Source organism: Cynocephalus volans, chromosome 10, assembly GCF_027409185.1.
Source record: "Cynocephalus volans isolate mCynVol1 chromosome 10, mCynVol1.pri, whole genome shotgun sequence".
NCBI classification, from domain to species: Eukaryota; Metazoa; Chordata; class Mammalia; order Dermoptera; family Cynocephalidae; genus Cynocephalus; species Cynocephalus volans.
Genome location: NC_084469.1, coordinates 103670416 through 103684762, shown reverse-complemented (window position 1 = coordinate 103684762; position 14347 = coordinate 103670416). Strand labels below are relative to the sequence as shown.

General features: G+C 52.2%; 2 protein-coding genes across 2 annotated transcripts; one reads left to right on the top strand and one right to left on the bottom strand.

Moving 5' to 3' along the window:
* Positions 1-4807: 4807 nt before the first annotated feature.
* EPOR (erythropoietin receptor) lies at positions 4808-9945 on the top strand. The gene is made up of 8 exons (XM_063110643.1): positions 4808-5040; positions 5893-6025; positions 6417-6595; positions 6675-6832; positions 7295-7448; positions 7534-7621; positions 8978-9065; positions 9158-9945. Exons 1-8 carry the CDS (start codon positions 4926-4928, stop codon positions 9767-9769), a joined length of 1527 nt encoding a protein of 508 aa, XP_062966713.1. The 5' UTR covers positions 4808-4925; the 3' UTR covers positions 9770-9945.
* Positions 9946-10507: 562 nt separating this feature from the next.
* On the bottom strand, positions 10508-12680 carry SWSAP1 (SWIM-type zinc finger 7 associated protein 1). Its single transcript, XM_063110644.1, has 2 exons — positions 12432-12680; positions 10508-11882 (listed from the first exon to the last, which is right to left on the bottom strand). Exons 1-2 carry the CDS (start codon positions 12678-12680, stop codon positions 11379-11381), a joined length of 753 nt encoding a protein of 250 aa, XP_062966714.1. The 3' UTR covers positions 10508-11378.
* Positions 12681-14347: the final 1667 nt, after the last annotated feature.

Genomic DNA, 14347 nt, shown 5'->3' with positions numbered 1-14347 from the left:
GTCCCTAGATCCCTATTCCCAAGACATCAGCCCTTGTGGTGGCTGGTGGAGAGCTCCATCCCATAAACACAGAGGGGCATGGGGGGTGGGGGTCAGACCACTCCCTAGAGAAATCATATAACTGTTGGAGACACATTTGAACTGACAGAAGTGGATGATGACAATGACCAAAGTGATGAAACAGGAGGCACTCTTGTGTGCTGTCCACCTGCGTGCCACTTCCGCCCTTTATCAAGATGGAAAACGAGAACAAAATTGCAGAGAAAAGCTAAGACCCCAAAGAAAGGGGTGGAGTGAGGCATGACTGGATGCCAGAGAGGAGCCTGTCACACACAGGGCGTTCAGAACTTCCTCCCCCAACATTTTTGGGGTGAAATGCCTCTTTTATGCTTTGCCTATGGGAGAGTGAAGAAATGAATTTCCATTGGAATGAGAGATAAATAATGTCATCACACATGAGTCGATAAGGGCCATGAGAATGAAAATAAAGGCGTGAGCCATCTGTCTGTACGGGGGAGGATAGAAAGGGCAGAGACGATGTGAGCTGTACAGCCAACTGCAACCCAGTAACAACAGCAACAGCGATAATAATACAGCCACTGATGACCTCCTACTCTGCGCTGGACATCAGCAAGGGGCTTTATATCTCACTGTGTCAATCAGGGTTCTTTCTGTTTCATGTGGTGAAAAATCCAATTCAAACAAGCATTCGCAAAAAAGGAAACTAATGGTTCACATAATTGAAAAGTCTGAGAAGTGCAGCTTCAGGCACAATTGCATTAAGGTACCCAGAAGTTGTCATCAGGATTTTGTTGCTGTCTTTTGGCTCTGATTTGCTCTGAGAATGAGACTGTCCACTGTCCCCCCAAATCCTATTCTTCTATGGTAATAGAACCACTGATTTTTAGCTGGCCACCCAAAGTAATCGCCACATTTCCTGAATCCCCTGCAGCAAGGTGTGGTCCTATGACTAACTCTTTGCCAATGATATGTAAAGGAAAAGGACGTAGGCAAATTCCAGGGCCTGCCTTTAATGGGAAGGGGTGTGTCCTCTTTCCCCCCCTTTTTCTGCTTCCTGCTGGTTGGAATGAAGAGGTGGAGGGGATCATCTTTGATTGGGTGTTCATGCCCCCTGAATAGCTAAGCAAGAAGCTGGAAGAAGCCTGGACTACTAAGACCAGGGAACTGCCATATTGTATTGCTGCTACTTGGAATATTATATGAGAGAAATAAATTTTTATCCTACTTAAGCCAGTCTTATTTGAGCCTCTGTTGCAGTAGCCAAAAGAACATGTAAGTATAGCCCCACTCCAAGGCAGGCTCACGCCTCCGGGGGAGTGCCAGGCTTACATCCCATAGGCTCCCACCTCCTATGCATCAGAGCCCCTCCTTCCCATCAGCTCCAACAAAAGTCCCAGAGCAGATGCCCACTGACCAACTTATGTCATGTGTCCACCCCTGAACCAATCACTGTGTTCAGAGGAATGTGATATACTAATTAGTTAATAGGCAAAAAACAATCCTGTATTGGTTCGTTTCTGTTGCTCATAACAGGATACCTGAAACTGGGTAATTTATAAAGAAATGAAATTTGTTTCTTACAGTTTGGAGGCTGGGAAGTCCATGGTCCAGGGAGCACATCTGATGAGAACCTTCTTCTTGAGTGACTCTCTATAGCCACACAGGGTGTCACATGAAGAGAATGGCCTGAGCAAGAGAGCTAACCTTCTTACTCGCTCTCCTTATAAAGCCATCTGTACCCTACCTGTGACAACCCATTAAACCATCAACCCATTACTCCATGTATGGGTCAATCCATTCACAAGGGCACAGACCTCGTGATCTAATCACCTCTTAAAGGGCCCATCTCCCACCAACATACTGGGGGTGAAGTTCCAACAGGAGCTTAGGGGGATATTCAAACCACAGCAAATCCCTAGGGTTCTTTTTTTCTTTTCTAAAAGATGACCGGTAAGGGGATCTTAACCCTTGACTTGGTGTTGTCAGCACCACGCTCACCCAGTGAGCGAACCGGCCATCCCTATATGGGATCCGAACCCGTGGCCTTGGTGTTATCAGCACCACACTCTCCCGAGTGAGCCACGGGGCCGGCCCAAATCCCTAGGGTTCTAAACATTGTCCCTGGAGTAATAAAGGAATGCCAGGCACTGGCTAGGGTGCAAGAGAAGACAGAAGAATGTAAGCATCATGTAATGTCTGATACAAGACCAATTACAGTTCACAACATGCCTTTTATTTTTTATTCCATGAGTATTAAGATCTTAAGATCATTTGGGTATAAGTAACAGCATCCTTTTTGAACTAGTTTAAGCATATAATAATTGTTATCCTTATTGCGTGCTTATAGTGTGCCAAGGTTTGCTCTAAGAACTTGACATAATTTTTCTCATTTAATCCTCACCATAGCCCTATGGAGTAGGCACTATTATTGTCCACATTTTATACATAAAGAACTGTGACTAGGGAGGGTTAAGTAACTTACACAAGGCCACATAGTAAGTGGCTGCTGTTCATACCTGAATGATCTAACTCCAGAACACGTGTGCTTAACCTTGGGGCTAGTTTGCTTCTCATCATTATGATTTAGTTTCTGCCTCTCTCACCCCTACACACAGTCCAAATGCCAATTTCCTGAGGAAGAGATTCTCACTGACTTCTGCATTTTAAAAGTACAGGGGAACTCAGACACAGTTGTACCCAGTGGCTAACACAAGATGAAAGGTTTCTCTAAATCTCTCAGCTTGATTTTCCTCTAATCTTTTACTCCACAAATATTTCTTGAGCTCTTATTGTGTGCCAGGCCCTGTTCTGAGTGCTGGGGATACAGTAAAAAACAAAAAGGTCAAGAATCCCTGCGCTCATGGACTAGTAAGGGCAGCAAATCAAAAACAAAACATCAAATACTTGGGTACTTCCAAAAGTTCATGGAAAGATTTGTATTATCTTTCAGTTTTCTTTTATTATTATTATTTTTTCATTTGCTTTTTTTTTTTTTTTTTAAAGATGACTGATAAGGGGATCTTAACCCTTCACTTGGTGTTGTCAGCACCACGTTCACCCAGTGAGCTACCCAGCCATCCCTATATAGGATCCGAACCCGTGGCCTTGGTGTTATCAGCACCGCACTCTCCTGAGTGAGCCACGGGCCAGCCCCTCATTTGCTTTTATTTATTTATTTTTTATCTTTTGTGTGTGTTTTGGGGGGATGGGGGTTGGGCGGCTGTCTGGTGGGATCCGAACCCCTGACCTTGGCGTTATCATATCGGCACCATGCTCTACCAAGTGGGCTAACCAGTCATCACCTTGTATTATCTTTTCATTCGATCTTTCCACAAACTTTGTGGAGGGTACTTTTTGTACCCTCATTCAAGTCCAGTGATAATAAGCACAGTAGATGCAGAAAAAGGGGGGGAAAAGCCAATTAAGGGCGATAGGGAGTGAAGGGTGAGAGGATTGCTATTATATTTTATTGTTTTAATTTTTATTTATTTTGAGGGGGCAGCTAGCCGGTACAGGGATCTGCACTCTTGACCTTGGTGTTAACAGCACCACGCTCTAACCAACTGACCTAATCAGCCAGCCCAGTTGCTATTTTAAATAGGGTAATCACGGAGGGCTTCATTATGGAGGTGACATTTAGGCAGAATGGCCTGAATAAAGCGAGGGAATGAGCTTGGCGCATATCCACAGGAAGAGTCTTCCAGTTAGAGGAAACAGTGTAAAAGTCCAAGTTAGTTTCACCATCAGTCAATTTCTTCTCTTCCAGTGGCAAAGATGCGTCTGCCCAGCCCATCCTCCAATCTAAAGGTGCCACCCCCTTTTAATTCCTCCAGCTAAAAGTCCCAGGATGGAGGCTCATTGGCTGCTTTTGAGTCACATGTTCACCCTGAATCAATCACTGTTCCTCAGGGAATGGCCTGCTCTGATTGGCTAGTCTAGGGCAGGCAAGAGTAATGAGGTACCCGCCCCCTCCCCCAGGCCTACACCTCTGTGCGGATGTACCCCAGCTTCAGAAGCTCCACGCAAGGAATAGTTTTTATGATTTGTTTTATAATTACTTTCCAGATCATTAAAAGAACTGTATACTCCTTGTGAAATAAAAAAAACCAAAAGTATAAAAGGGTAAGCAAGCAAGACTTTTTTTAAAAAAATCATAAATGAGGGCCAGCACATGTCTCACTCGGGAGAGTGCGGTGCTGGTAACACCAAGGTCACAGGTTCGGATCCCTATATAGGGATGGCCAGTTCGCTCACTGGGTGAGCGTGGTGCTGACAACACCAAGTCAAGGGTTAAGATCCCCTTACCGGTCATCTTTAAAAAAAAAAAAAAATCATAAATGCAATCTCACACTCCCAAATATGTGTAATTTTACAGATATAGGACCATGTTTTATCTGCTGTCCGGCGGTACAGCCCAGCACTGTGCAAACACTCAACTGCTAGGCGTTATAAGGATTTTTATTTATTATTTATTTCCAGAGTGGAAAAAGATGCCAATTAGCGTGATAATATCAGTAGCTTAGTTTTGGAATGTTTGCTATGTGCCAGGCTTGATTTTACAGATGAGAAGGCTGAAGCTTAGATAAGGTAAGTCACTTGTCCAGGGTCACATAGCAAAAAAGTGTGTCTGACGTCAGATCGGGAGCTGATTCCATCCCTTAAGCGGTCTCTGATCCCCAGAGGGACCCTGCCCCCGCCCCACGCCGGGCGCTTATCTCTGCCCAGGCTGCGTGCTGGCCCCGCCTCCTCGGGGGAGCTGCCACTTGGAGGCGCCTGGCCGGGAAGGGCCTGGCCAGCTGTGTCCGGCGGAGGCAGCTGCTGACCCAGCTGTGGACTGTGCCGGGGGCGGGGGACGCAGGGGCAGGAGCCCTGGCACCCCCACCCCCTGTGGCGGGGGCTGCATTATGGACCACCTCGGGGCGCCCCTCTGGCCCCGAGTCGGCTCCATCTGTCTCCTGCTGGCAGGGGCCGCCTGGGCCTCCCTACCCAACCTCCTGGACCCCAAGTTTGAGAGCAAAGGTAAGAATGGAGCTGTGTGTGGTTCCCCGCCCTGGGGCCTGGAGGGCAGTGCTGGATCCTGAACTCCCAGCCTGGGTCCTGGGGGCCATACCGAGTTCCTAAACTCCACACTGGTTTCTGGGGCCAAGCGGGTGTTTGAACCCCAGACTGGGTCCTGGTGGGGCATGCCGGTGTCTAGGTCCCCAGACTGGGGCCTGGGGGAAAAGCTATAGAGGGGCTGTTGTATCTTTTCGGGGAGCCTGGGACATGCTAAATCCTAATGGCGCAGGGGTGGTGCTGGGTCTAGACCTCTCACTCTGAGTGCCTGAGGGGAGGGGATCCAAGCAGACCCTCCAGCGAGGAAGGGAGGATAAAGCCCGGGTCCGAGTCGGAGGGGCCAGGCCACCAGCGATTGTAAACACGGTTTGCGTGCTGGCGCCAGATCCTTTGCCCGGCCGGTGGAGGGAGGGGGCTGGGGGCACGGTTGGCGCTATCGGGCAGCGGGGAGCCTGCCGGGGCCGATAGGCGGCCCGCCTCCTCCACACACACCCCAGGGTGCGAGCGTCTCGGGCTGAGGCGGGGCTGCAGCCGGGGCCGAGGTCTTGACCGCTGCGCACAGCTCAGCCGGTCGCGGGGTGTGCGGCTGTGTGTGTGTGGAGGGGGGGTGACAGTAAAGCAAGCAACCTGTGCTTGGAAGTTCGGGGGGCACCCCCTCTGCAGACCCCTCCAAGGGCCCCGCTGGGTGAGAGGGCGGGGCGGGGCATTTTCTTATCGGGTCCGCACAGGCGGTGGGAGGGAGGGAGGGGGAGTGGGCTGTGGCCCGAGGACAGGGCTCGGCTCCCCTGACTGCCCCCCTTGGCCTCCCCGACCCAGCGGCCCTGCTGGCGGCCCGCGGGCCCGAAGAGCTTCTGTGCTTCACCGAGCGGTTGGAGGACTTGGTGTGTTTCTGGGAGGAAGCAGCGAGCGCCGGGGTCGGCCCCAACTACAACTTCTCCTACCAGCTCGAGTGAGTCCGACCCGCCAGGTGTCCCAAATGGTGGAGGGGGCGGGCGGGACAGAGCTCCCCGGATGTCGTAGCCTGGGACGTCCCTTGATGCTTTGGGCCGGACTGCGCCTCCGGTCGTCATCACTGGGGAAAGCCCGCAGGGCCGGGACTGACACCCCGCCTAGTGGCCAGGGCTGGAACACTCCCGCGATCGCCGCTGGAACGCGACCCCAACATCAGGGCTGGGACAACATCCCTCCAAATCAGGGCTCAGACGTCACAACGTCGGGGCTGGGACGCCCCCTCGTGGTAGTATCCAAAAGGCCCCCACGGTCCGGGCAATGCCGACAAACTCGCCGGTCCTCCGGCCTCCCAACTTGCTCCCTTCCCTCCGGGGTCCCTGGGCGCACAGGGGTGAGCCATGGAAGCCATGTCGCCTGCACCAGGCGCCCACAGCCCGCGGCGCGGTGCGTTTCTGGTGCTCTCTGCCTACGGCCGACACGTCGAGCTTCGTGCCCCTAGAGCTGCGCGTCACAGCCGCCTCCTCGGGCGCTCCGCGCTATCGCCGTGTCATCCACGTTAACGAAGTGGGTATGTGAGCCTGGCATGGGGGAGAGGTCGGGGGAGGGGGTCTCGGTCTCCGCCCACCTGAGCAACCCCCACTCTGCAGTGCTTCTGGACGCCCCCGTGGGGCTGCTGGCGCGGCGGGCCGACGAGGGTGGCCACGTGGTGCTGCGCTGGCTCCCGCCCCCAGGGGCACCCATGACGACCCACATCCGCTACGAGGTGGACGTACTGGCAGACAGCGGCGCAGGAGGATCGCAGAGGGTGAGGCCCCCTCCTGCCCCCAAAGTTCCACCTGCTACCGCCCCGCCCCGCCTCTCGAAGCCCGGCCCAGACGGTCCCACGGCCCTGCTCCCATGGCCTCGCCCCTGACGCCCCACATCCCTTTACCCTGATGCCCCAGATATCTCCACGCCCACTAATATGCCTTCTTTCTCAATCCACCTGAATCCCAACCCCTCACCCCCTCTAGTCCCTAACCCCAGGCCCCTTTATGGCCCCGATCCCTGAACACGCTCTGGCTCCACTATTAAAAAACTCAGGTTCCGCCTTTTACTGCCCTCCCCCTGATTGGCTCTAGCCTCCTTGGGTCCTGCCCCCTGCCCTCATCGGCCCCATCGCAAGGCTTGAGAGAGGTCCTTCCTCTCCCTGATTGGCTCAGTCCTCCAGGGCCCCGCCTCTGCCACCCCGCCCCTCTGGCCCCGCCCCTCACCGACCCGCCCCCAGGTGGAGATCCTGGAGGGCCGCACCGAGTGCGTGCTGAGCAACCTGCGGGGCCGCACGCGCTACACCTTCGCGGTACGCGCGCGTATGGCCGAGCCCAGCTTCGGTGGCTTCTGGAGCGCCTGGTCGGAGCCTGCGTCGCTGCTGACGGCTAGCGGTGAGGTCCTAGGCGGGAGCTGTAGGAGGGGCTGGGGCGAAACACGGGACAAGCCCACCGCCCTGACGTCCTCCCCGCCTCCCAGACCTGGATCCCCTCATCTTGACGCTCTCCCTCATCCTCGTGCTCATCCTGCTGCTGCTGGCCGTGCTCGCCCTGCTCTCCCACCGCCGGTGAGCCCCCCATTCGGGCACCTGGCCCATAGTCCTCCCCACCAATGTCCCTCTTTCACTATGGAAACCTAGGATCAGAGAAGTCACACAGTGAGGAGTCAGTGGCAGGGCTGCCAGCCAGACCAGACCCAGACTCTTAGTTAATACTCTACTCTTGGGGACATTCATCTGGTTTTCCTTCTACCTCAATGGCTGCCCCTTCTTGGATTCCTTTTGCTAGTTCCTTTTCCCAATATCATCAACTTTGTAAAATCAACCAGATGGGCTTAATGGAAAGATTTAAACCCCTGAATGCCTCCCCGCCCCTAGTGTCAGGCTCCTCAGACCCTTTATGACCTGAGATATTTGTAATTCCAAACACACACCGTGACGTTTCACACCTCCAAGCCTTTGCACCTACTGTTCCCTCTGCCTGGAATGCCCTTCCTCCCTGGCCCGCTAAGCAATCTCCTAGTTGTCTTTCGTGGCCCTGTTCATTTACTTGCTTGGAAATACAAGTTGAGTGCCAACTACATGCTAGGCACTGGGAAGACAGTGAAGAACAAGCCAGACCCTGACCACAAGTCCGTGACCTTGTTGATCTCATAGTCAAGTCAGAGAGACAGACAACAAACAATGGAACCAACAAATATTTGATTATAAGTTGTGATGAATGATATCACAAAAACAAATGGGAAATGTGGACATGACAGGATTGTCAGAGATGGCCTCTGGGAGGAGGTGACATCGAAGTGGAAACCTAAAGGTTGTAAGGACAAAGCCATATGAAAAATGGGTAGAAGAAACAGCAAGTACAGGGCTGGTCGGTTAGTTCAGTGGGTTAGAGTGAGGTGCTGATAACACCAAGGTCCAGGGTTCCATCCGTGCACTGGCCAGCCACCAAAAAAAGAAACAGCAAGTGCAAAGTCCCTGAGGTGTGAATGAACCCGGAACAATGAAGCAGCGGCAGAAAAAGCCATATGACTGGAGCAGTGTGTGATGGGGGAGTGGTGGGCAATGAGGTAAGGGAGGTGACATGGGACAGATCATGCAGGGCTGTGGGGAGGGGGTTTTATTCTGACTGCATTCAGGAACCATGGAAAGGAGTGAGTAGGGAACTGATATAATGGACCTCCATGTAAAGCCTGGTCTGGTGTTAGAGGGAGCATAATTCAGTGTATATCGAACTCCTATGTATCCCTCAAAACCCTGTTCCAGTCACCCTTCTGTGGGGCCTTGCTGATGCTTCAGCCAAAGCCTCTGCTCCCATTGTGATTTCAGGGGGCCACATCTATGCCCTGTGACTGGGTGCTGAAAGGGTATTGGTAAGTATTTGAGAACTCATGTCCATGTACCTGTTTCTTTTGGCTTCAACAGGGCTCTGAAGCAGAAGATCTGGCCTGGCATCCCGAGCCCCGAGAGCGAGTTTGAGGGCCTCTTCACCACCCACAAGGGGAACTTCCAGGTAGGTGGCCTAGTTGTCCCTCAGGGCCTGGGGCTTTCCTGCTCCTGCGGCTGAACCCCAGGCTTCTGAGCAGGCTGGTGCTGTTTCTTTAGCTGTGGCTGTACCAGAATGACAGCTGCCTGTGGTGGAGCCCCTGCACCCCCTTCACAGAGGACCCATCTGCCCCCCTGGAAGTCCTCTCTGAGCGCTGCTGGGGGCTGACACAAGCAGCAGACCCAGGGGCAGATGACGAGGGGCCCCTGCTGGAGCCAGTGGGCAGTGAGCAGGCTCACGACACCTATCTGGTGCTGGACAAGTGGTTGCTGCCCCGAAGCCCGCTCAGCAAGGACCTCCCAGAGCCTGGTGGCAGCGTGGCCATAGTGGCCACAGATGAAGGCTCAGAAGCATCCTCCTGCTCATCTGCTTTGGCCTTGAAGACCAGGCTAGAGGGGGCCTCAGCTGCCAGCTTCGAGTACACCATCCTAGACCCCAGCTCTCAGCTCTTGCGCCCGCGGGCACTGCCCCCTGAGCTGCCCCCCACCCCACCCCACCTGAAGTACCTGTACCTTGTAGTGTCTGACTCTGGCATCTCAGCTGACTACAGCTCAGGGGGCTCCCAGGGAGCCCAAGAGGGCTCATCTGATGGCCCCTTCTCCAACCCTTATGAAAACAGCCTCATCCCAGCCCCTGAGCCTCCGCCCCCCAGCTATGTGGCCTGCTCTTAGGACTCCAGCCTGCAGGTGCATGGGGTTCCCACATGACTCGAAGTGCCAGTGCAGGCCCAAGACTTATTGAACAGGGATGGCAAGGCTTCCCTCAGGACTAGGGACATTGATGACCTTGGCTGTCTGCCCAGTCCATCCTGCTCAGGAAGTAACAAACTTGCAGTTATTTTTAAATATGTATTGTGTTTTTTTTTTCTTTTTATAGATACAATTATATATGTATATATGTAAGTTTTTCTATAGTGACTTCTACAAACACCCTGTAAGCCCCATCTTTCCCTGGGCCTAGGATATAGGGACAGCAGTTAAATTCCTTGAGCTCAGTCTGAAATTCTGGACCTGGTAATCTGAATACTAATATTAATAAATTAGTCAGTATAAGTTACACTAGCTGCCATAACAAACAGCGCATAAATCTTAGTGGCTTAACACATTAAGTGGTTTCTCTTATCTCAATTCAAACAGGTGAGCAGACATCCCTGGGATGAGTTAGAGGTCCACACTTTTCTGTAGTTTCACCTTCCCATAGGGTCACCTTGGGGTCCTTAGACGGGTTCTCTACATCCTGCCAGCCAACAAGAGAGATAGCAGAAGATTCCATGGGCCATTTAGGGTTCTGGCCTGGAAATGGCTCTCTGTCTCTTCTTCTCACATTCCATTGGCCAGAAACAGTCATGTGATTCCAGCTAGAACTACGGAAGGCTGGGAAATGTAGTTTAGTTGCATACCCAGGGAGAGGAAAGCTGTTTAGTGAGCCTCTAACTATTCTCTGCCACTAATAATAGCAACAGTAACAACAAAAATTCATAGGGCTTTATTCTGAATCAGGCCATGTTCTAAGAAAGCACTCTGATGATGTCAAGTCTTACTTGATGACTAAACGAGAGTTCTGCTTTAATGACTTTAAGAAAGTTGGAGGGGCTGACCGGTGGCTCACTTGGGAGAGCATGGTGCTGATAACACCAAGGTCAAGGGTTAGGATCCCCATACCAGCCAGCCACCAAAAAAAAAAAGAAAGTAAGTTTGTCATATCCTAAGAAATCTGAACAATGCATATCTTTTGCTCCAACCATTCCACTTCTAGGTATATACACTAAAAACTCACACACATACCACGACATGTACGCAAGAATGTTCATTGCAGTAAATAAGTCAATCTGATGAATAAATTGGGGTATAGTCTCCCATAGAATTATATGCAATACAGAAAAAGGAACGGACTAAAAAATGTGTCAAGATCTTAGTAACAATGGTGAGTGGGAAAAGAAGGAAGTTTCAGACGATTACATTTATCATGAAACTCTTTTTATAAAGTTCAAAACAGCAAAACTAAACATGTACTGATTAAATATGTACATGATAATGCTATTTTTTTGTTGTTGTTTTTCTTTTTGAAGGCTGGCCGGTACAGGGATGGCACCCTGGACCTTGGTGTTATCAGCACCGTGCTTTGACCAACTGAGTTAACCAGCCAGCCCTGATAATGCTATTTTTTTAAAAGAGAAAATGTACTTTACATTCTTTAGGTCTTTGAATCTGTACATGTCCCTGAGGTAGGTATTACAGACATGGGAAACTAAGGCACAGAGAAGTTGTCACACACCAAAACTCAGGGCCGGCCTCCAGAGCTTGAACCTTTTTCTGAGCTGGGGTCACCAGTCTGGGTGGGCCACGGGGTGATCATCATCTCTCCATCTGCTCTGAAAGTCACACGCCACTCTGCCCTGGGGCCCAGCCCACCTGGCTCCAGGCAGACTCGAAGGCAGCGCTCTCTTGTGCCTGGTGTATCCGGCTGCAGCCAGCATTGGACAGGGAAATACCGCTGGAGCAGTGCCAGCTGCAGAGCATCCCCACTGTCTGCCTCCTCCTGGGTCTGGAGGGCCACCACCAGTCCACAGTCCCGGCCGGGCCCAACTCGGTGGCTGAAGTGCGCGGCTGTGTCCAGAAGCAGAGCAGCCAGGTAGGCGGCTTCCTGGGGGCCCGGTTCTTCCGCTAGGTATTCCTCCAGGCCGTCAAGTAGTAGAAGGGAGGGGGTTGGCCCGGGGGACTCATGGGCAGAGCACAGGAGCCGGAGAAGCTCTTGGGTTGAGGGTGGGTACTGGAAGCGGATCTTCTAGAGGGAGCAAAAGAAGTAAAGGGCCAGATTCAGCACAGGGAGCCAGACTCCCCGCAATGGCAGTCCTGCTACCTGGCACACTTTCCTGCATGAAGCAGCTGACAGAGTTCACCCCTCTTTTTCCAGCACTCATCACTGCCAGGTATTAGTTGAAGGCAAGTTATGTCTTTTACCAAATCTCTAGGGCAACCTTTAAACGGAAAACCCGCACCTAACATTCCCAGTCTGACCCCAGCCTGGACCCCTGCCCCACTGGAACCAACTCCGATCCAGACTAAACCCAAGCGTAGCCACGCCCCTTAATTGCCCCTGACTCCACCCTTTGGGTACCGCCTTTCGCTAACATCGCACCGTCATTGGATGGTCTTTTACTCAATCTTGAACACGCTCTGTATTGTCCCGCCTCTCACGCATTCCGGCCATCACCATCATGGCTGCTTCCGCGCTCCCTTCTACCGTCTCAATCATTGGCCTACCTACCTATCACTCAACCCTCGGTCCACCCTCCCATTGGCTGGTACGCCTCCTGTCCCGCCGCACCGTTACCTGGAGACGCAGAGGGTCGAGCCCTGCTCCAGTTCGGCGGGGCAGGCTTTGAAGAGGCCTCCGGGTCAGGAAGATTACGGGGCCTCGGCCCTCCCCCGCCACCTCCAGGGCTGCCGCGAATAGCAGCGTTGTTTTTCCAGAACCCGGAGTGCCGAGCAGCAGCAACGGCGGTCCGGCCTCAGCCGTGTTCTCCTCCCCGGGTCCGGCCGCGCCGCTTCCACTTAGCACCCGCCTCAGAATCTCCGCCATTGGCAATGTACTTCTGTCCAATCGGTGGCGCGTTCCCAGCCTTAATCCCACCCAAACCGAGTCCTCATTGGTTACAGTGCACTTAGCTTCTCCATTGGCCCTTGGAGCTGTCCATCAAAGTTAGCCCTTTCCTAGCTCCTCCCCTGTCGAATAATCCAGTCTGAGTTTGCAGGAATGGGGACGTTAGATAAAGATAATATCTTTCCCCGAGGGAATCTGCTGAAGGAAGCAGCACGAATACTCATTGTGAACTAATCAGCTAATTAGACAAATACAAGTTTTGAGAGATGGAGTGAGCAGGCCCAAATCATTGACACATTACTTGAAGTCTCCTAGCCTCAGTTTGCTCTCTTGTAAAATGAGGCTCATGGTATCTCAGAGGAGTATTGTAATAGGTATGTGTCTGTGTGGCTTTGCTGATGTCACCCAATGGCAAATGAGAGGTGGAGAGGGGATGAGCTTTGTGCTTGCCTCTGCGCACCTAATTACGGGCATGAGTGTGCTGGGGCCACAGGCTCAGGGACACTTATATGCAAAACATCATCAATCATCTCTGAGCGTCTGTGAGAAGAAGGCTCTCGCTCTCAATTTACTTCCTCATTGACCTGGGGGCTTCTCTGATCTTGCTTGTGATACGGGTGAATGCAGGACCAAAGGCCACAAGGGGGGTAGATGAGACAAAGAGATAGGCTGGGAGACTGAGGAAGAGACACAGCAGTGTTTGTTTTGTTCACTTCTGTCTCTCCAGCGCCCAGAACAGTGCCTAGCACATTTTAGATTCTTAAATATATGCTCGTTAAATCAATGAAGGAAGGAAGGAAGGAAGGTAGGATTGATGAGAAACTAGGAGAGAGGGAGGAACAAGGTAAGTGATCACGGTCGCTGGCTGGGTCTCCTCACCCAGACTGCTCCCCAGAGCTGCCACTCACGCCTGTGTTGTCCTGGCAACCTTGTCTCTTGGTAACTTCAAAGTGATGCTGTTGCCTGGAGACCCTGGGGCAGGGCGGAACTGAGATTTCCTGGGCTTTTTCTCTCCCTCTGGGGCCAGGAAACAGTTCCACAACATCCCCCAACAGACACACTCACACAGCTGGGCACCCCCGCACCCTTTTACACGCGCGCGCGAGCGTGCACCATGGCATCTGTGCTTATATTCCGTTTCCAGAATCCCCGTCACCCACATGCTCACAGCCCTAGCCAAACCTGACACAAAGTATCCCCATCCCATACAGGCTCAGTCCCGCATTCACACCCCACACCCATTCGCTTGCACAAACACACACCAGAATACATTCATATATGTGTGTGCGTGTATTTTGACAGCATATGTATATGCTGCCACCACTACACACACAAACACACACAGTATGAGGCACACTGTTACACTGCACTGTCAAACACACAGTGTCAACCCTGGTCAACAGATACACAACCCATGGTTCACCACACATTGCAGCTCTCCAAATGCACAAGCACCCAGTAATGACACCCACATCACAGTCCATAGAGTTACATACGCGAGGGCATGCGGAACACAGCCCCATCTCAGGCTCTTCGTCCTTGCTGTTCCCTTGTCTGGAGCAGTCATTTCCAAGATATGGCCCATTTTTTTCACTCCATTTACGTCTCTGGTCCAATATCACATACTCAAGAGGCTTTCTCTGGCC